This window comes from Sphaerodactylus townsendi, linkage group LG07, assembly GCF_021028975.2.
Source record: "Sphaerodactylus townsendi isolate TG3544 linkage group LG07, MPM_Stown_v2.3, whole genome shotgun sequence".
NCBI lineage: Eukaryota > Metazoa > Chordata > Lepidosauria > Squamata > Sphaerodactylidae > Sphaerodactylus > Sphaerodactylus townsendi.
Genome location: NC_059431.1, coordinates 12,743,948 through 12,766,855, shown reverse-complemented (window position 1 = coordinate 12,766,855; position 22,908 = coordinate 12,743,948). Strand labels below are relative to the sequence as shown.

At 47.8% G+C, this 22,908-nt stretch overlaps 1 protein-coding gene across 4 annotated transcripts in view; it reads left to right on the top strand.

Moving 5' to 3' along the window:
* The window catches only part of LOC125436336 (unconventional myosin-Vb-like), a 104,736-nt gene that overhangs the window by 60,710 nt on the left and 21,118 nt on the right, over positions 1–22,908 (top strand). For 2 of the 4 annotated variants that reach the window (XM_048503251.1, XM_048503249.1), the window contains 3 exons: positions 5,329–5,406; positions 11,576–11,774; positions 21,433–21,526. In XM_048503251.1, the coding sequence (XP_048359208.1) occupies positions 5,329–5,406; positions 11,576–11,774; positions 21,433–21,526 (371 nt within the window). The remainder of the gene's footprint in view (positions 1–5,328; positions 5,407–11,575; positions 11,775–21,432; positions 21,527–22,908) is intronic. The other 2 variants (XM_048503252.1, XM_048503250.1) reach the window with 1 other exon arrangement.

Genomic DNA, 22,908 nt, shown 5'->3' with positions numbered 1-22,908 from the left:
GGCCCTTGGGGTCTCTTCCAACTCTAGGATTGTATGAAACCCCCAATAGGACAGCTGTTGGAAATTCAATAGATGTAAAATTGGAGAACCTTTCCCAATATACAACCCAAGAATTGAAAGTGATGTTGAAGCTGAGAATCCACCACTAAAAGCAGCAGTGGCGTAGGAGCAGCAGTGACGTAGGAGGTTAAGAGCTCGTGTATCTAATCTGGAGGAACCGGGTTTGATTCCCAGCTCTGCCGCCTGAGCTGTGGAGGCTTCTCTGGGGAATTCAGATTAGCCTGTGCACTCCCACACATGCCAGCTGGGTGACCTTGGGCTAGTCACAGCTTCTCGGAGCTCTCTCAGCCCCACCTACCTCACAGGGTGTTTGTTGTGAGGGAGGAAGGGCAAGGAGATTGTAAGCCCCTTTGAGTCGCCTGCAGGCGAGAAAGGGGGGATATAAATCCAAACTCTTCTTCTTCTAAAAGCAACCCCAACGAAGGGCATCTCACGCAAATACAGCACTGTGAGACCAATAAAGCCCATTCAAAAACCAACCCAAGAATTCGAACCCAAGTCTTTCCAGACCAAATTGATCCTGTCATCTATTTCACGGTGCCCACTTTAGGGGTGCTTATGTCCAATTGAATCTTACGGCACAAAATTTGGATTAACAAGCCCTCTACCCAGTATTAAAGAGTTATAGAACAGACCTTATATTGTAGCTACTTCAGTAGCAGTCGAGGAAAGTTGGAAGAGACGTTTGCATCATTCAAAGATCCATGCAAGGAAAATACATTTAATGAAACTGCTGTCAGCCTATATTCCCTTTGGCTGGATTAAAAAAAATTTATTGAAATGAGCTGATACATGCATATCCCTGTTCTCTTAGCAGCTCATCACCCACATTAGCAGCTAAATTTGTAACTTAGCTCCGAGCCACGATTCCTCTTTGATTACCGGTTTCCCACGGTGAGAGTTAATTCCCTGGATTTGTGTCTTCCTTTTATAAAAACAAGAAAAGGAGAGAGATTTATATTTCTGTCTGGCTTCCCATCTGTTTATCTGGTAGGACTCAAAATAGAGCAAACCAAGGAGGAGGAGGGATAAACTGGAAAATTAATACAAGTATTGCCGGCATAAATATTCATGTGCTTAGCTATAATTAATTTGTGCAGTATTTATTCCTAGTTCCTGTCCTGCTATGCTACCTTTTCACTTTCAGTTAGTTCAGCTGTCCTTCTGTTCTGTATGTTTGGGTCCTGACCTACCTTGCCAAGATACATACAAAGAAGAGGAGGAGGAGTTGGATTTATATCCCTCCTTTCTCTCCTGTAAGCAGACTCAAAGGGGCTTACAAACTCCTTTCCCTTCCCCTCTCATAACTAACACCCTGTGAGGTAGGTGGGGCTGAGAGAGCGAAGATCTGTGACTAGCCCAAGGTCACCCAGCTGGCATGTGTGTTGGAGTGCACAAGCTAATCTAGTTCACCAGATAAGCCTCCACAGCTCAAGTGGCAGAGCAGGGAACCAAACCCGGTTCTCCAGATGAGAGTGCACCTGCTCTTAACCACTACGCCACGCTGGCTCTCACGCTGACACTACCATTCTGTGGAAGGAGGAACCCCTTAAATTGGAGAAAGGCTTTTTAGGCTGAAGAAAGTGTTCTTCAAAGATGACTGGATCCATCCCAGTATACTGAACATACAATGAGAAAAAGACCAACAGCCATTCCAATTCACTGCAGAAACTGGCAGCAATTCTCCGGCTTCTTGTTCCAAGATCTTTCTCTTTCATCTTGGGATTGTCTGGAGATGACAGAGATTGAACCCATGATCTTACAAAACATGTGAAACTTCACACTAATGTTAATTGGAACAGGAGAAAAAGTAACGAGGTTCATCATTTTTGTTATCATTGTGATACATATCAGGGACTGAGGTTAGCAGATGAAACCCTGCTGATTCAGAAATCTCCCTTGGCTACAAAGTCAGTGACACGTCCTATCATGGTTTCAATGGGCTAAGTCCGTGGTGGCGAACCTTTGGCACTCCAGATGTTATGGACCACAATTCCCATCAGCCCCTTCCATATCAACATCTGCATCAACATCTGGAGTGCCAAAGGTTCGCCACCACTGGGCTAAGTCCATGGGGAAAATGTTAAATTCACAACTGGTTCTGAGGCTGTCACACTTTGGTTGGCAGAGTTCTTGAAACCGGACAGAAACATGATTACTGCAGAGCTGACCCTTTCAGATTTACTGTGTTTCCCATGGATCCAGTGCCTAATGTTAAAAGTTACTGAGCAGTGGGAAGATCATGAAAAAACAACAACAGATGTTCAAGCCCCCATTCTTGTAACTCAACTTGGGTGTACACAAACAAATGTATTCCCACCCCGAACTGTCACATTCGTATGAGAGGGTACTAATTCTTGGGGGCTTGCTGTTGTGGTTGCTGGAGAAGTGTTTGGCTGTTGCTAAGCAGCCAACAAGACACTTCTTTGCCAACCTCTTGCAGTGAAAAATAGCAAACCACTCTCCAGAAACGTGTAGCGGAGAGCTGTCTGCCCTGGGACCCTGCTCACTTGCCCCACCTGGCTTGGGTGCAGGGCCATTTGGAGATCACAAGTCCAGCTCTCTATTTTTGGGCTTTCTTATTAGCACCTCCAAATATCTTGCAATTTAAAGTGTTGTCCTTAAATTAGTTTAATATAGTGCATGCTGTCTGGATACAGTGTCTGCTGCTGCTGCTGCTCAGGGGTGTAACGAGGCAAACTGTAGCCCTGGGCAAAACCTGAGTTGGATGCCCCTCCCCCCATGGGTGGCCACTCCATCACAACCAAAAAAAGTTTTGCACCAGAACATTGGTGCCTGCAGGGGGTGCATTTTTAGACATATCAGCACCAAAATTTCAGGGTCTCATCAGGAGACTGTCCTTATGCTACCCCCCAAGTTTGGTGAGGTTTGGTTCAAGGAGTCCAAAGCTATGGACTCCCAAAAGGGGTGCCCCATCCCCCATTGTTTCCAATGGGAGCTAATAGGAGATGGGGGCTACACCTTTGAGGATCCATAACTTTGGCCCCCCTGAACCAAACTGCACCAAACCTGGGGGGTATCATCAGGGCAGTCTCCTGATGAGACCCTGAAAGTTTTGAGACTGTGCCTTCAGAAATGTGCCCCCCGCCCCAGCCTGTAACCCCCATTGACAGCAATACAGAAAACCCAATGCAGAACAAAGATTCTTGGGCAAATTTCTGGGATGTTCCTGCAAGGGGCGCATTTCTGGATGTATCGGCACCAAAATTTCAGGGTGTCATCTGGAAACTGTCCTGATGGGACCCCCCCAAGTTTGGTGCAGTTTAGTTTAGGGGGTCCAAAGTTATGGACCCTCAAAGGGGGTGCCCCATCCCCCATTCTTTGCTAAGGAGATGATACTGATGATACGCTGAAAACTGCACCCCCTGCAGGCCCCCTGCAGGCCAAAAATGGAAAACCACTAAAAATACCCAAAAACGAACCCTGCATTTTGATGCCCCCACAAGGTGGTGCCCTGGGCAGCTGCCCACCTTGCCCAATGGGCATTACGCCCTTGCTGCTGCTGCTGCTGCTGCAGACTAATAGGATTATGAATGTTTTCCCGTCCTCACAGATTTGTGCAAATGAATCTGTATTGAGTCAACAGGGTAATGTCAGTTAAAATGGTAGGCTTGAAGACAAATTGCTCTGGGGGGGACTGCTTCATTGGCTGATGTGATCTTCTGTTTTCCATTTAGAAATGTGGGTACTGAATTTGTCTCTTGCGAACCATTGGCCGTTTCTGCATGACATGCTTACCTCGCGGCTGTGTGGGTTTTTCCCCGTGGTTTTTTGTTTAAATGGGGAAGGCCCGAAGTGAAGTATCCACAGCCAAGCCGATCCACCATTTGGCGCGTCCTCCACTACCTTGTTTGGTTAATGCAGGAGGAGCTGCTGTTGTGTGCTTGTGTGTTGTGTGTTTAAATATTTGAAGGGATGCCATGTCGAAGAGGGAGCAAGCTTGTTTTCTGCTGCCTCAGAGACTAGGACACGGAGTAATGGATTCAAGGTGCAGGAAAAGAGTTTCCACCTAAACATTAGGAAGAACTTCCTGACCGTCAGGGCTGTTCGACAGTGGAATTCACTGCCTCAGAGAGTGGTGGAGTCTCCTTCTCTGGAGGTTTTTAAACAGAGGCTGGATCAGCATATGTTGGGAGTGCTTTGATTGTGTGTTCCTGCGTTGCAGGAGGTTGGACTTGATGGCCCTTGTGGTCTCTTCCAACTGTATGATTCAGTGTGTGCAAGCAAAGACAGAAGAACCGAGAAAACCCAAAGCAAGAGAAACATGTTGATTCCCTTCTCATTCCCTGAGAAGTTGCACTTTGGGATCTTTCGAAAACCACATACTTTCTCATATCTGAGAGCGCAGTGAGTTTCAGAGAGGGGGAATTGTGTGCGTAGAAGAATACAACCTGAAGGGAATGTATTCTCAGTGGAAAGGAGACCACAACCGCATAAAAACTCTTCTTCTATAAGACCAGAGGCACTTCCTTGAACTAGCTTCATTCTGGAATGGTCCAGAATTTCTGGGTGCTTTCAGAGGAGAATCATTGACTTTTGACAGGGCGTGCCGAATCACCCATGTGATTCGGAGCCGGTGTAGTGGTGAAGACTGCTTTCCCTTCCTCTCCCCACAACAGACACCTTATGAGGTAGGTGGGGCTGAGAGAGGTCCGAGAGAGCTGTGACTGGCCCAAGGTCATTCCAGCAAGCTTCATGTGGAGGAGTGCGGAATCAAACCTGGGCCCTTTCCCCACTTACCTTAAGCCCCGCGCTACTCTCCTAAAGTAGCGCGGGGTCCAGCTGCACTCCCCACTTCAGGGGCGGCGAGAATGTAGCTGCCCTGACGCTGCCTCTCTCACGGCCCCTCAGCGCGCGCAATTCCTGGTGCCTTTTCAAATGGTGCCTTTTGATGACGTCGTGGGGGAAGTCGGGGCGCCCGCCAGGAATTGCACGTGCTGTGAATTGCCTGCAGCAACCCTCCGACATGGGTAAGTGGGGAAAGGGCCCTGGTTCACCAGTTGAGAGTCCACCACTCTTAACCACAGCACCACACTCTGTGGCGTAGTGGGCATTTTGGGTGTTCCAGAGAGTGACAGCAAGCGGACACAATAACGATTCTTCTCCCCCACCATGCTCCCTGCCTGCCTGCCTGCCTCAATGTAATGGTGACCATGCTATTTATATTCCCATCTCTTGCAGCTGACCCTTGTCTTCTCTTTCCTTCCTGTCTCTCTTGTTTCCCTTTCCTCTGTCCTTTATTTCTAGCAAGACTGAGGACTGGGGGTATCTGAATGAAGACGGAGAACTCGGCTTGGCCTATCAGGGCCTAAAGCAAGTTGCCAGGTCAAAGACTTTCCCTTCTTTTCTTCGGCGTCTCTCTTACTGTCACTTTTCCTGCATTTCTTCTTTACTCCACTTTCGTTTGGAATCGGAAATGGGTATATTACACACAAGGCTAAAGGGAAATCGATCGAAAGAAGTTCTAGTCTCAGTTCCTGCTTTGCGGCTTAAGAACATAAGAACAAGCCAGCTGGATCAGACCAGAGTCCATCTAGTCCAGCTCTCTGCTACTCGCAGTGGCCCACCAGGTGCCTTTGGGAGCTCACGTGCAGGAGGTGAAAGCAATGGCCTTCTGCTGCTGTTGCTCCCGAGCACCTGGACCGTTAAGGCATTTGCAATCTGAGATCAAGGCAGATCAAGATTGGTAGCCATAGATCGACTTCTCCTCCATAAATCTGTCCAAGCCCTTTTTAAAGCTATCCAGGTTAGTGGCCATCACCACCTCCTGTGGCAGCATATTCCAAACACCAATCACACGTTGCGTGAAGAAGTGTTTCCTTTCATTAGTCCTAATTCTTCCCCCCAGCATTTTCAATGAATGCCCCCTGGTTCTAGTATTGTGAGAAAGAGAGAAAAATGTCTCTCTGGCAACATTTTCTACCCCATGCATAATTTTATAGACTTCAATCATATCCTCCCTCAGACGTCTCCTCTCCAAACTAAAGAGTCCCAAACGCTGCAGCCTCTCCTCATAGGGAAGGTGCTCCAGTCCCTCAATCATCCTCATTGCCCTCCTCTGCACTTTTTCTATCTCCTCAATATCCTTTTTGAGATGCGGCGACCAGAACTGGACACCGTCATAAGCTTCTGTCATAACTAGCAACAGCTCCTCAGCTGAAGCTGGAACCGCCCCAGAGAACTGGGCAATAACTGAAGGGTAGTTTAGGCCGTGCTTATCAGGGCTTGGATGCTAAGCAGGGCCTGGTCATGGTTAGTGCTTGAATGGGAGACCGCCAAGGGAGAGGGGGCTGCTGTCCTTATCTCTTCCCTTGAATGCCTGAGTCAATAGCAGCTTGGTGGTACATTATTGATTATGTATTAGACTCAGAGAGAGTGTCCAGCTGATGGCTGACTGACTTGAATCTGCCCTCTAGGCTGAGCTTAGTCCCATGTCAATATCTCAAGCGGGTTCCTCCTAGTAAATACAAAATTACCAGAGACAGTTGTTGTTGTTGTTGTTGTTGTTGTTGTTGTTGTTGTTGTTGTTGTTGTTATTTATTCGATTTGATAAACCGCCCTACCCCCGAGGGGTTCAGGGCGGTGTACAACAAACAACACAATAAAACAAATCGAATAGTCCCAGTTAAAAATAATATAAAACCTTAAAACTATAGCAGCAGTAACCTTCAGTAAATAATTAATGAATTAATTAATAACAGGGGACGTCTGGTATCACACCCCAGTGATCAAACCCTGGGAGGGAGGGGGTTGGCAGATGATCAAATATATAGCCAGTGCTCAGGGCAATTAGAGGGGCGGGCTCAGCAGCCGCCCCCCCCCCCCAAAAGCCCGGTGGAACAGCACAGTTTTGCAGGCCCTGCAGAACTCTCCAAGGTCCCGCAGGGCCCTAACTGCTGGAGGAAGAGCAGGGGCCAGGGCAGTAAACGCCCTGGCCCACGTGGAGGCCAGCCGCATCATGGAGGGGCCAGGGGCCACCAGCAAATTTGCCTTCGCTGAGCGACTTGGGACATATGGGGTGAGACGGTCCCGTAGGTATGAGGGCCCCTGGCCGTAAAGGGCCTTAAAGGTCAAAACCAACACCTTGAAGACGATCCAGTATTCCACTGGGAGCCAATGCAGGCATCACAACACTGGGGTAATATGATCTCTAGCTGAAACCCCCGTGATGGATAGAACATAGATGGGGTTAGACAGATTCTTGGAGGAGAGTTCCATTAATGGCTGCTAGCCATGGTAACTAATGGGAACTGTTCTGTTCCCCAAGCAATTTATTATCAGGTGCCTTGCACTTGGCCAGAACAGAGTGTAAAACCCACAGACGAATGAGTAACAGTTCAAAAAGAGTTTAATAATATTGAAAGTTTAGGACTCTGACTCCTCCCCTGAAGTCTGATTAAACAAAGAATACTTGCGATGCTTGAAATAATTGGAGATGGTTTGAAGAACTTGCAGGCACAAACTTTTCCTTAACTGCTTCTAAGGAAGTCTGCGCTGCTTGCTTCTTCTTCTGAGTTCTCCCGCTGTCCTCTAACCGGACTCTGGTTTTCCAGCAATCCTGTTGAAACGTGATAACTCAAATACCATGGGTCTTTAACACTTAATACATAACACCTTATACATCTGAGATATTACTTTCTCCAGCCTTCCCCAGACACCTGAAAAACTAAACAGACTGTAAAACAGGAACTACTAACGAATAAGAACGCTATAGTGCTTTCCCTCTAGAGCAGGGGTGGGCAATTATTTTTTCCATGGGGCCGCATAAGAAACAGAAAATATTGTGGAAGGCCAGGCCAAAAGGCAGGGGGCGAGGCGCTTTTGAAAGCCCCGCAGAAGCCAGCAGCCAAGGCAACCGGCTTCTGCGGGGCTTTCAAAGACGCCTTGCTCCCCAGCACGGCAGAGGGGCCAGTCAGGGTCATCCGGCGGGCCGGATGTGGCCCGCGGGCCATATAATGCCCAGGTCTGCTCTAGAGGGCCTCTGAAAGGGACAGGATCTAGCTAAGATTCCCTCCCACAGAATACTGTAGAAAAGACAACTAAACCCATTCTAACTTAGGGGACAACTGAGGCTTAAATAAGGAAAATGACGAGGGTGTCTCTGGGAGCATGACAGGAACCTCCATATTCAAAAGAACCAAACCGGTGAATATGAGTTTTGGGAGATAGCAGCGGAGGAAGACCTCAGCCTCTATTTATTTTATTTTTATTTTATTAAATTTCTATTCCGCCCCTTGCTTTTTGAACTCAGGGTGGTTTCCAACACAGTATATAGATAATAAATACAGCAACTATAATTATCCACTGTGAATCAGAAGTTTTTAAAACTATACATACATCAACTAAAAACAAGATGATGAAAACATTCTCCTTCACTGGGCCCCACTAAATCCTAAAAAGAAGGGGCAGATGAAAACAAAAGGTGTTATCTAAAAACAGGGTGATCGGACGGATGGAGGAAGGAGGCAAAGATAGAAAACCAAGATAGATGCCTCAACCATATGCCTGCTGGAACAGCTCTGTCTTATGCGTTCTGTGGAACTGTAATAAATCCCACAAGGCCCTCGACTCATTGAACATGAGAACATAAGAACATAAGAACAAGCCAGCTGGATCAGACCAGAGTCCATCTAGTCCAGCTCTCTGCTACTACAAGAGTGGGTCCTTCACAAATTAGATGCTCTTTGGGAGCCTTCACATGCAAGATGTAAGAAAGCAATGGCCTTCTGCTGCTGCTGCTCCTGAGCACCTGGTCTGCTAAGGCATTTGCAATCTGAGATCAAGGAGGATCAAGATTGGTAGCCATAGATCGACTTCTCCTCCATAAATCTGTCCAAGCCCCTTTTAACGCTATCCAGGTTAGTGGCCATCACCACCTCCTGTGGCAGCATATTCCAAACACCAATCACACGTTGTGTGAAGAAGTGTTTCCTTTTATTATTGGCCAGGACATTCCACCAGGCCGGGGCCCTGTGGCAAAGTGGTTGGCCACCACGTCAGACAGGATGCAGGACTAGATGGACCACTGGTCTGATTCACTCTTCTTATGTTCTTATGTAGCTATTTACAAATGTGTCAGATTGGTATATAGAATCTCGGTGGTGCTATATGTGTGTGTGTGTGTGTGTGTGTGTGTGTGTTGAAGACCTTTCTTCCAAGTAGAATCATCGAATCTAGAGTTGGAAAAGACCACAAGGGCCATCAAGTCCAACCCCCTGCCATGCAAGAAAACACAACGAAAGAAATCCTGCCTGTTGGCCATCCAGCCTCTGTAGTTGAATAACATAGCAAAGATCAGACTAGGGCAGATTCTCTCTCCCTGATCTGTTACTTTTCGAACCCAACACACGTGCCACAGGCATGGCACAGGGGGCCACTCAATGCACTGACTCTGCAGTGTGCGTAGGCCGACTTGATAGATCTTTGCAGTTGTGCTTTTTTCCCCGAGCCTCTTCAAATAGCTATGAAAAGGATTAAGGGTGGGGGGAGATTTCAATTTAGCGGACTCTAATTGGTACCTTTAAGAATCAGTTTGGTTCGCCAAACGTCGGGCTTATCAGCGCACTCAACGGCGTTGGCATATACAGAAGGCCTGTAACCTTTTCAGCGATGAATCACCCTTTTCACTTGAATGGGTGGGAAAGGGAGTCAGGAACACAACGAAAGAATGGTTCCACGCAGGGCTCTCTTACAGAAAGTGCAGTTCGTTCCTTAATTTCTCGTTTCTGTAGAACGGCACAGTGTGTGTCCCTTTAGAAAAGCGTGCTTTTTTGTGATTTTTAATCCCTCTCCCACCTTTCTCCATAGAAAACCTGGGTTTTAATTTCCCGTTGGTTCAACCTCTGCAGTTACTTCTCCCCTCTCCCTTTTTTCCTATTTTCGAGTCGCCTCGTGTAATTCCCCCCCCCCAAATCCTCCATCCGTATTGCAGTCAGCAGGACACACAAACAGTTATAAAGTCAGAGTTTCAATTTTCAAAACAACTAGTGGATGCTGGAGGCATCTTAAAGGGAACTTGAAAATAGGTTGCTTCCATCTTCCGAATAGAATTGGTTTTAGGGTGCTCTCAAAAATCATGGGTTGTTCCAAGATTATGAGGTACACGATTTGTGATTGGGCCAGTTTTGGGTGGGCAGTGGTTGTTAATGTTGAAAAAGGATCTTTTGTTTGCTGGAACGGGTGTGCCAAGAGTTGGCGACTGGCAGCCCTCCGGCCAAATTGGGCCTGACACTCCCAGTTGCCAACCGGCAAAAAAGGTGTGGAGAAAGGTGTGGTAACAGGACTTGCTTGCAGGATAATTTAAAGCAGGAGTCCCAACTTTTGTGAGCCTGTGGGCACTTTGAGAATTCTGACATCCTTGTGCTGTGGTGGCAACTACTGCCCAAGCCACATTTTGGAGGCAGTGGTCTCATACCAGAGGTGGGATCCAGCAGGTTCTCACAGGTTCCCGAGAGTAGGTTACTAATTATTCGTGTGTGCCGAGAGGGGGTTACTAATGGGTGATTTTGCCACGTAATTTTTGCCTTAGTTGCGCCCCTCCTCTCAGCAGTAGCGCGCAGAACTTGAAGCAGTCTAGCAGGAGGGGCACCGGCGTGCGTGGCAGCCTGCGCCTGCGTGCATTCGTTTCCCGCCCAAGGACCGGCGCAGCAGCTGCATCCTTGCCACAGCCCCGCCCAGGAATGCCACACCCCTGGAATGCCCGGCCACGCCCCCGTCGTGCCCCGCCCAGCCCCATTGGCGCTACGCCACAGTTTGAATCCCATCACCATGGGAACCTGTTACTAAATTTTTTGGATCCCACCACTGTCTCATACTCCTTCTCTCAAAGGCCTTCCAGAGAGGCCTAGAGCCTGACCAGGAAAATAAAGTAATTGTAGCCATAAGATGAATTAATTCATTATTCTTTCCCACAAGGACAATGCTAAAATTCTGAATCACCCAAGGAAGACTGATTGCCGTAGGCTCCAGACTAATTTTTATTGTGGGGAGGGTGTGTTTCTGTATTCTAAAAGAATTTGTTGCCTGAAGTTGTGAGGGCTGAAGAAAAGGATGTGAGAAATTTGTGGAGTGCATACATGTCCATTAGCTATTCAGGTGACTCTTCCGTCAACCAGATTAGATCATTGGTCCATCTAGCCACGACTCTCTAAGGCACAGGTGTCAAATTCGCGGCCCTCCAGATGTTATGGACTACAGTTCCCATCCTCCCCTGCGAGCATGTTGCTGGCAGGGGTGATGGGAACTGTAGTCCATAACATCTGGAGGGCCACGAGTTTGACACCTGTGCTCTAAGGTCTCTGAAGAAGGAAGCCCCAACTGGCTATCCGAAATCCTTTAATCGGATGGATTGAACCGTGGAAAAAGCGAATGCTCTAACACTAAGCCACGATTGTGTTTTTGATGGCGTGGTCACTCTTTATACCTCAGTCCCCTTCTGGTTCTGAATGATAACATTGATTTTGCTCTTCCTTTCCCCTCCTTTCCCTCTCTCCAGGCTCCTCGAGGCTCAGCTCCAAGATCAGCGGAGGGAGCATGAAGAGGAGGTGGAGGCCTTGAAGGACCAAATTGAGGCTTCGAGGGAAGAGTTGAACAAGCAGCAGGAGATCTTCTATCAGACACTGCAGCTCCCGTCAGATGCCCAAGTGGAGTTCGGCATACAGCAGGAAATCACAAGGCTGACAAAAGAAAACCTGGTATGCACAATGGGGCGAAACTCCCTGCTGTTGGTGCCGACGGGTTGGCGGGGTTTCCTGTTGTTTAGGTGGGAGGAACTACCTTATCGGGCTTCAGAGGTTATGGACATCTTTTGTACACAAATCCCCCCTCAGGACTGCTTATAACAGTGGTGGCGAACCTATGGAACCTATCACTCCTCCACATGAAGCCTGCTGGATTACCTTGGACCAGTCATAGTTCTCTCAGAACTCTCTCCGCCCTATCTAATTCACAAAGTGTCTGTTTGGAGAGAGGAAGGGAAGGACTTTGTAAGCCATTTTGAGACTCCTTACAGCTGGGAAAAACAAGAGTATAAATCTTCTTCTGGTATACTTTTCTCGAGTGGACTCGGAGCCCTCTCTGTGGGCACGCGTGCACAGTTTGTCATTGGGGGGCGGAAAATTGCCCCCCCCCACATCTAGACTGGCCTGGGCCGCTGGGCACGACATGTAGGTAACCCTGTTAAGTGCCGTTAAACTCCACTGATTTTCATGGGAAGAACTAAAGCACAATCCTTTACCTGGGAGTAAGCTCGGTTTCTGGCAACGGGGCTTGCTTCTAAACCCTCCTAGGGTCGTGATTCACCCATTCGAAGCGTTGCATGATTGCTTCAACGCCAAACCACCGACTACCACCAAGCTTACTCCCGAGTAATGCGCACTTTGGAGCCAACCGTTTTTTTCTAAAGTAAAACCTCAGTATTCAGGTTAAATTGCCGTGTTGGCACTTTGCGATATATAAGTGGGTTTTGGGTTGCAGTTTGGGCACCCGGTCTCGAAAAGGTTCACCGTCACTGGCTTATAATGTCAGCCTTTGGCTTGGGTGAAAAACAGAGAAAAGATTCACCCTCTTGGTTTCCCCAAATGGCTGTGCCGAAGATCGTGTGCCTACCTTGCCAGCATGGCGTAGTGGTTAAGAGTGGTGGACTCTAATTTGGAGAGCTGGGTTTGATTTACCACTCCTCCACATGGAGCCTGCTGGGTGACTGTGAGCTAGTCGGTGATCTCCAAACTCTCTCAGCCCCACCTATCTCACAAAGTGTCCGGTGTGGGGAGAGGAAGGGAAGGCAATGGTAGGCCGCTTTGTGACTCTTGCATTAGAGAAAAGTGGGATATAGAAACCAACCCTTCTTCTTCTCTTCTTCAACGTGGACATAAGAAGAGAAGAGAAGAAGAGTTTGGATTTATATCCCCCCTTTCTCTCCTGCAGGAGACTCAAAGGGGCTGACAATCTCCTTGCCCTTCCCCCCTCACAACAAACACCCTGTGAGGTAGGTGGGGCTGAGAGAGCTCCGAGAAGCTGTGACTAGCCCAAGGTCACCCAGCTGGCGTGTGGGAGCGCAGAGAATTCCCCAGATAAGCCTCCACAGCTCAGGCGGCAGAGCGGGGAATCAAACCCCGTTCCTCCAGATTAGATACATGAGCTCTTAACCTCCTACGCCATGTGGCATGGAGCTGGGAGCTGTAATATTGAGGAGAGCTGGGGAAAGTCTGTGCAAACCCCCCCCCCCCCCAACTGGCTGTCGATCCAACTCATAATCTCCACCAGCAGACAAATGCTATTGGGGTAGGCTTAAATAATTAGTCATGGCCCAATGGCTGCTATTACGTGGCAGCTATTCCGTACATGGGGAGTTGGTCATGTAGAACAGCTCACACTGCAAGATCTCTGACGTTTCACTCTGCCACAGTCCAGTGTCGTGGTGCGTGGCAGGTGATTCACGCAGAAATCATAAGCATCTGCCTTTCCACAAATTCGCACTCGAGAAATTGACCCATTGCGTTGGAGAGAAAACAGCTGCGACGCGTCTGAATTCTCCTCTGGAAGCAGAACACCTCCACTTGAGACCCGGGGAAGTCCCTGCCAGTCAGGTGTCAAGAGCGCCAATCCACTTAGACGTTTCATCCCTGCGGGCTCCATATATTGGGGAGGTTTCAGGTGGGCGGAGGAAGCTAATATTTCCTCTGCTATCACCTGTCATCTCTGTGCCTGTGAAATGATGCGCTTGGGAATATTGCATTTGATAGAATAGGGTATCATCTCTTCTCACCGCCCGAGCTTTTGTGGATCAGGGCGTACTGATTGCACTTCAACTCTTACAGTGGCATTTTTATTAGGAGAACTTTATCGCCTTCAAGCAGACATGTCAGAATCATTTAAATGTGAATGTCAGGAGCTGAGTCAAAAGCACCGAGGTGGTAAATTGTAAATTATCATTTGTGGTATAATACTTCCTGGAGGAGTCAGGAATCAGTGACCTGGAGATGTTCCGGGGAGCATCCGAGAGCATTTGTCTAGTTTCTGACTGACAGTTGTCCGTAATTGGCAGGAGAAACCCCTGACAGATGAGTTGCCAATTCCCTTATAGTTTTTAATCTAATTATTTATCTTAAGTGACATTTCATGAAATCCAACACGGGGGGGCCTTAGTGGTTAGCTTGGCTATTATGGCACTACCGGTCTAAATCTGTTTGCTGTTGTCTTGCTAGGATTATTTGTAAAGCCTCTCCAAAATGCTAGAGGGTATACAGAAATTAATAACACAAGGTAGGCCTTATATGAGTACCTGATACGGCTGAGGAGGAGGAGGAGGAGAAGAAGAAGAGGAGGAGGAGGAGGAGGAGGAGGAGTTTGGATTTATATCCCCCCTTTCTCTCCTGTAGGAGACTCAAAGGGGCTGACAATCTCCTTGCCCTTCCCCCCTCACAACAAACACCCTGTGAGGTGGGTGGGGCTGAGAGAGCTCTGAGAAGCTGTGACTAGCTCAAGGTCACCCAGCTGGCGTATGTGGGAGTGCACAAGCTAATCTAGTTCACCAGATAAGCTTCCACAGCTCAGGTGGCAGAGCTGGGAATCAAACCCGGTTCCTCCAGATTAGAGTACACGAGCTCTTAACCTCTTCCCCATACCCCACCTTCATTGTTCATCAGCATGTAAATCAAACTGTAGAGAATGGTGATTCAACCAGAGAGAAGTGGGGCACGGGAGGGATGTCCTTTTGTTTAGGAGAGTCCAGATGGGAAAGACATTGGATAGGGATCTCCAACCTTTTGCAGCCTATAAGTACCTTTGGAATTCTGACACAAAACGGCTGCCGCAAGAGGCAAAGCACATGGTGGCTGCAGCTCCCCCTTGGTCACACGTGAAGATCCCTTGCATTGCAGTGGCAGATGCCACATTTTTAAAAAATCTGCACAGCCAAATAAATCTCAAATGGACAATCAGAAGCCTTGCTGGGCAAAAGCCCCAGCTGATTCTGCCCACTTTGGAAAAATCATTTCGTGGGCTCGATGTTGGGGAGATCTGATTCAGGATCACACCACCACTCAGACGTGAACCTCCCTTGGAGATCCTGGACAAATGGCTACATCTCAGCTAACCTTTCTCGCTGGGTGGTTGTTGGGGAGAAATGGTGGGGAGGAAGGAAGTGAGGATAGTGCAGTGATGGTGAACCTATGGCACGGGTGCCAGAGGTGGCACTCGGAGCCCTGTCTGTGGGCACTTGCACACAGAGTTCGTCATGTGGGTGGCGGAAAATCACACACACACCCCTGCACACACACATACATCTAGGCTACTGAGCATGATGTGCACACACCGCGGTGAGCAGGAAGGACTCGGCTGGCGGGCCTGGTGCCTGTGCTCTGGGTGGCTGCTGCCCGAGGGGGGAGAGTGCAGAGGAGGCTGAGATGCTAGAGAGGCACAGGACTTGCTGGAGACTAGAGCAGGCTGGCCCCTGCTCAAGCGGGTAGAACGGAGGAAGAGGGAGCCAACCGTTTTTTTCTAAACTAAAACCTCAGCATTCAGGTTAAATTTCTGGGTTGGCACTTTGTGATAAATAAGTGGGGTTTGGGTTGCAATTTGGGCACTTGGTCTCAAAAAGGTTCGCCAACACTGGTATAGTGTCTAGATTGAGGGATGTAATCGTACTTCTCTATTCTGCATTGGTTAGACCTCACGTGGAATACTGTGTTCATTGCTGGGCACCAGAATTCAAGAAGGATATTGACAGCCTGGAATGGGTCCAGAGGAGGGCAACCAAAATGGTAAAAGGTCTGGAATTCATGCCCTACAAGGAGAGACTTAGGGAGCTGGGGATGTTTAGTTTGGTGAAGAGAAGGTTAAGAGGTGACATGATAGCCACATTTATATATTTGAAGGAATGTCATGTTGGTGAAGGAGCAAGCTTGTTTTCTGCGACTCCAGAGACTAGGACCAGAAGTAATGGGTTCAAAGTGAAGGAAAAGAGAGTCCACCTACCCTGTTTCCTCGAATATAAGACATCCCCGGAAAATAAGACGTAGTAGAGGTTTTGCTGAAGTGTGAAATATAAGGTATCCCCCAAAAGTAAGACGTAGCAAAGTTTTTGTTTGGAAGCATGCCCGACGAACAGAACACAGAAATATAAGACATCCCCTGAAAATAAGACATAGCGCATCTTTGGGAGCAAAAATTAATATAAGACACTGTCTTATTTTCGGAGAAACATGGTAAACATCAGGAAAAAGGGCTGTTGGACAGTGGAATTCACTACCTCGAAGTGTGGTGGAGTCTCCTCCTTAGGAGGTTTTTAAAAAGAGAGTGGATGGCCAGCTGACAGTAGTGCTTTGATCGTGGTTGGATTTGATGGCCCTTGGGGTCTCTTCCAACTCTATGATTCTATGAGTAAAGTTCCTGAGCTTCTTCAGGTTAAAAAAGCGATAGAGGGGAAACGGTCTGCGTTGCTATTGCTGAGTTGGACTCAGCCATGCCAAAAAAAAAAAATAGCTTGCCTGTAACCATAGTGAATGACAAAATAGAGCTGTAAATTTTAAATCAAATCAGTCTTTATTCTAAAAAGCAGCCATCGGAAAGAAGCTACGCTAAGTGAGGGAGAGAGCGGAGCCGATGTCAGCCAATTTCTTTGACAGCCTTCAACCTCTAGACCTGAACAGCCGTTTATCATTTCTGCAGCACTTTTAATTAGCGGAGTGTTTTATAACCTTTGTGTACTTCCTGAGGCTCATTGTAAACATTCAGCAGAATCGAGTGAGTTAAAGCCCTTCCTGATCTATACCATTTCAAATTAGAAATAAGGCCCCTGCTGTGCTTGGATGCTCTCGTTGCAGGGAGCTCGATGCATAGGGAAATGACCCGCCAGGTAGAAGGCTAAGCTGAATCCTTTTCCCTGTTACACTGGTTTTCTACGTGCGAGTCCTTTACCATGGCGAAACATCCAGACTTGAATCTGTTCAAATCTGAGCCCATTCATCTATGATCTGAAATAGGGTGGTCCAAGCACAGTTTTCTCAGCCATGCCCAAAATCTTCACCTTTGTTTTTGAAAGGTAGTTTCAGGTGGATAGCCACATGAGACTGTAGTTGGTGGAAAGTGTTGTCAAATTGCAGTCAGCTGCTGCCAATCCTGTAGAGCACAGGTGTCAAACTCGCAGCCCTCCAGATGTTATGGACTACAGTTCCCATCATCCCCTGCCAGCACGATGCTGGCAGGGGGTGATGGGAACTGTAGTCCGTAACATCTGGAGGGCCGCGAGTTTGACACCTGTGCTGCAGAGTTTTCAAGGCCTGGTAGCAGCTGTCAGCCACTCACTACCACACGGCTTGTGTGACTCACTCATTTCAAAATAGGAACACATCTGACCAAGGCTCAGGGCAATAGAAGCATTTTTTTTGCTCGGTGCCCAAAAGATTCCAAGCTTGATGCTGGGGAAGGAATTAGGCCCATCACAAAATGGCGCCTGGGGCCAGCTCTCAAACGACTCTCAACCTCTTGCTACCTGGATGTTATGCCTCTGTTGATACACCCCAAGATCGCATTAGCTTTATTTGTCGCTGCATCACACAGGCTGCTCATATTTAACTTACTGTCCACCCATACCCCAAGATCTTGTTCTCACGCTACTAATCAGTAGTGTATTTTCAATCCAGAGAGAAAGGAGGGGGAGAAAGAGAGAGCGGAAGAAAAGGAGAAAGGGAGAGAAAGGGGGAGGAGAGAGAAAGGGGGAAAGGCAGAGAAAAGGGGAGGGGAGAGAAACTGGGGAAAGGGAAAGAAAGGGGGAAGGGACAGAATGGGAGAAAGGGACAGAACTGGGAAGAGAGAAGAAGGGGGGAAGAAAGAACTTCAACAGTGGGGGGTGAGGGGAAACTTTTCCCCCTCGCCACCCCCACCATTGCAGCCTGTGCTGCCCCCAAACCCCTTGTTTTGCTTTAAAATTAAGATTAACTTGCTTCTAGGCAAGTGGTGGCCAAGAGAGGACTGGGGGCAGGTACAGACCAGAGTGGGTGCTCTTTTGTTGACCTTCTCCCTCCTCCAGTCTCCTCCCAGCCCCCACTCACCTAGACGCAAGTTAATCATAATTTTAAAGTAACCACAGGCCTTTTTTGGGCAGCGGCAAAGTGTGAACATAGGACACTTTTCTCCCCCAGCCCCGACACCCTCGCTGCCAAAAAAAATGTTGCTTTAAAATTAAGCTTCATTTACTTCCAGGTGAGCAGCGGCCTGTCCTCTCCTGTGTCCATCCTCAGTCTCCTCCTGGTTACTGTTCTGCTTACCTGTAAGGAAATTAAGCGTCATTTTAAAGCAGTGATGGCGAACCTTTTCGAGACCGAGTGCCCAAACTGCAACCCAAAACCCACTTATTTATCGCAAAGTGCCAACACGGCAATTTAACCTGAATACCTCGAGTAGTTTTAGATTTGTGAAAAAACGGGTTCAGGTTCTGAGGCATCTCTAATTACTCTCAGTGAGTAGGGCTTGGTGGTAGTTGTTGACTTTGCTTTGAAGCAACCATGCAACTCTTCGAACCGGTGAATCAACGACCCTAGGAGGGTTTACTCAGAAGCGAGCCCCATTGCCAGCAACCAAGCTTACTCCCAGGTAAAGGATCGCGCTTTAGTTCTTCACATGAAAATCAGTGGGGTTTAACAGCGCTTAACAGGGTTGCCTACACTGCTTCCCCAAAACTAGGTGTTGGGTGTAATGCTAATAATCGAGCCCAGCGGCCCAAGCCAGTGTGTGTGTGTGTGGAAGGGGGGCCGATTTCCCTTCCACATGATGAACTTTGTTTGTGCGTGCCCACAGAGAGGGCTCTGAGTGCCACCTCTGGCACCCATGCCATAGGTTTGCCATCACTGTTTTAAAGCAACCACAGGCTTTTCTTTGCAGGGGTGGGGAGGAGGAGTGGTCAGGGCACCCCCAGGTAACTGGCACCCAGGATAAGAGTCCTCCCTTGCCTCACCCTTCTTACGCCTGTGCTCAGTGGTTCTCCCTGAGGAGAAGACTATTTTTTTCTGAGGTGGAGTGTTGAAATAGGCCGCCTTCTCACTAATCTAGGAGAGGCCTCAGTACTCAGAGTTTCTGAATGGCAGACCTGAGATCCAGAGACTCCAGTGCTGGCCCACACATGTGCTGAACAACACAGCCTCCATCTTTATGAAAACTGGATTTCAGTGCCGCTGCGTCAAGCAGCCAGCCCAGCCTATGCACTGAAGAGAACAGGACAGCCAGGTTTTCAAAATCATTCAGCCTCACATTATTCTACTTGACAAATGACGGGCTCCGGTGTGTTCTGCGAGAAGCTCATGAGGCAAGATTGATTTGCCTGGTGCCGGCTGAAATAGACCCTGAAAGAGAAATCAATGTATGGCTTTAAAAAGCCGGGTTGTGCATTCAAAGGCCATCTTCGGTTTTGTGTTTTCAACTTTTTTAGCTCTTCGCAAGGAAAAATGCAACTTCTTTCAGTTGAAAAACAAACAAATCTTTCCCAAGAAGTGCTGCTAAAATTTTAATTTTATCACAATTTGAATCATGGAATCATAGAGTTGGAAGGGACCCCAAGGGCCAGCAAGTCCAACCCCCTGCCATGCAGGAACACGTAATCAAAGTTCTCCTGACAGATGGCCATCCAGCCTCTGTTTAAAATCCTCCAAAGAAGGAGACTCCACCACACTCCGAGGTAGTGAATTCCACTGTCAAACAGCCCTGACTGTCAGGAATTTTTTCCTGATGTTTAGGTAGAATCTCTTTTCCTTCACCTTGAACCCATGACTCCTGGTCCTAGTCTCCGGAGCAGCAGAAAACAAGCTTGCTCCTTCACGAACATGACATTCCTTCAAATATATAAAAGTGGCTATCATGTCACCTCTTAATCTTCTCTTCACCAAACTAAGCATACCCAGCTCCCTAAGTCTCTCCTCGTAAGGGCATGGATTCCAGACCTTTTGCCATTTTGGTTTCCCTCCTCTGGACCCGTTCCAGTTTGTCAATATCCTTCTTGAACTGCTGTGCCCAGAACTGTACACAATATTCCAGGTGAGGTCTAACCAATGCAGAATAGAGAGGTACAATTACATCCCTCGATCTTGACACTATACTCCTACTGATACAGCCCAGAATTGCATTGGATCCTGTTGGTTCTCCAAAATAATCAAAGTAGCGTGCAGGAAGGTTTCCATTTTATCTCCGCAATAACTCTGTGAGGTAGGTCAAATTGAGAACTTGGGACTCATCCAGGATCACCAGTGACCTCCATGACTCAAGAGGAATCTGAATTGGGGCCTAAGTCTGACATCCATGCTGCTGCACCCTTTCTAATTTTGGTTTCTTGTGACAAACCATCTGAGAATAATTTGAATATCAACACCCAGGGAAGATTTATAACAGCGTCTACTTACACGAGTTTTTGGGGGAACTCTCCTGATGATACCACCCAAGTTAGGTGAAGTTTGGTTCAGGGGGTCCAAAGTTATGGACTTTCAAAGGGGGTGCCCCCCTCCCCATTGTTTCCAATGGGAGCTAATAGGAGATGGGGGCTACACCTTTGAGAGTTCATAACTTTGGACTCCCTGGACCAAACTTCACCAAACCGGGCTGGTATCATCAGGATAGTCTCCTAAAGATACCCTGAAAGTTTGATGCTGCTAGCCTAAAAACTTCACCCCCTGCAGGCTGAAAACTGAAAAAAACCTAAAAAGACAAAAAACGCAAACAAACATGGGGGGGGGGGAGCAAAACTCAGATTTTGAACCAGGCTCCATTTTTCCTAGCTACGCCTCCTCTGATAAGCCTCTGCCACTCAGGTGGAAGATTGGGGAATCAAACCCGGTTCTTCAGATTAGAATCCACCAGTCTAGTAACACAATAGAGACCAGCAAGATTTTGAGAGTCAAAGCTCATAATTTCATATCTGATGAAGGAGGAGTTGGCTGTCTCACCCCCCAAAGTATTGTTGATCTCTAACGTGCTACTGGACTTAAATCTAGCCATTGAAATTAGCCTGAGTTTTCAAATTTGCTGTAAAACCTTGACCCTGAAAGCAAGGATGGGAAATCTTGTGTTTTTATCTTTTCTTTCCCTCCCTTGCTCCATGGATCACTCAACAACGTATGTGGTTCCCTCCTCTTCCATTTTATCGTCACAGCAATTCTCTGAGGAGGTGTTTGAAGCCCACTTACAGAATGAGACTTTAATTACCACCCCAAGCCAGCTTTTTGATACTAGCGAGTTCAGCCGTTTAGTTCAAACACCTGAGGAAGTTTGGTGAACTGTGATCCTCCCCCATACTTGTGCATTCAAAGCACGTTTGTGAGTGTGCATTTGTGTGACGTGTGGATTGCCTTCTTTGTGCCTGCCTTTTAGGACCTGAAAGAGCTGCTAGAAAAACTAGAAAAGAATGAAAGGAAACTGAAGAAACAACTCAAGATCTACATGAAGAAAGTCCAAGATTACGAAGGTAAGGCTGAATTCGAACTCAAGCCCCACTCATCATAGATGAGAAGGCCTGCAGCCAGAGGTGGGATCCAGCAGGTTCTCACAGGTTCCTGAGAGTAGGTTACTCATTATTTGTGTGTGCTGAGAGGGGGTTACTAATTGGTGATTTTGCCCCGTGATTTTTGCCTTAGTTACGCCCCTCCTCTCAGCAGTAGTGCACAGAACTTGAAGCAGTCTAACAGGAGGCGCGCCGGCGTGCATGGCAGCCTGCGCCTGCGTGCATTTGTTTCCCGCCCAAGGACCGGCGCAGTGGCTGCGTCCTTGCCACAGCCCCGCCCAAGAATGCCCCGCCCCCGGAATGCCCGGCCATGCCCCCGTCGTGCCCCTCCCAGCCCCATTGCTGCTACGCCACAGTTTGAATCCCACCACCATGGGAACCTGTTACTAAAATTTTTGGATCCCACCACTGCTCACAGCTGCTTTTCAGTTATGAGGGGAAATAGTTTGGGGGCCGCTGGAAAATTTGTTGATATTTAACAAAAAGGATGGGGGGGAGCTCTTTATATTTCAAAGGTTGAATTAGATCCAGGTAAGTCGTAGTGTTTGTCTACTGCACCTGAAATTTATTTAGTTTGTTGCATTATTTATAGTTTGACTTTTTGAGACTGAAGGTGGATTACGCAGAGGCCTAACAGTCAACAGGATAGGGACATCTGGTATTAGTGCTGTAGGATTTGGATTGTAAAAATCTTGGAATAGTCCCAGTAGGGGCATCAGCAGTGGGTAAGGTGGGGCAGATGCCAAGGTTGTGAAACAATTGTTTCTTTTCTCACATTTCAGTCTTCACACCACAATAAAGGGGGAACTGGCAACTCTATTACTCCATGCTGATGGATTCTAAGCTGTCACTAAGTTATACTCTGTTCTAGGGTGTTGTGGGTTTTCCAGGTTGCATGGCCATGTTCCAGTAGCAGGAGCAGCAGTGGCGTAGTGGCTAAGAGCAGTGGCTAAGGTGCACTCTGATCTGGAGGAACTGGGTTTGATTCCCAGCTCTGCCGCCTGAGCTGTGGAGGCTTATCTGGGGAATTGAGATTAGCCTGTACACTCCCACACACGCCAGCTGGGTGACCTTGGGCTAGTCACAGTTCTTCGGAGCTCTCTCAGCCCCACGCACCTCACAGGGTGTTTGTTGTGAGGGGGGAAAGGCAAGGAGATTGTAAGCCCCTTTGAGTCTCCTGCAGGAGAGAAGGGGGGGGGATATGAATCCAAACTCTTCTTCTTCTTCTTCTTCTTCTTCTTCTTCTTCTTCTTCTTCTTCTTCTTCTTCTTCTTCTTCTTCTTCTTCTTCTTCTTCTTCTTCTTCTTCTTTTCTCCTGACGTTTTGCCTTCATCTGTGGCTGGCAT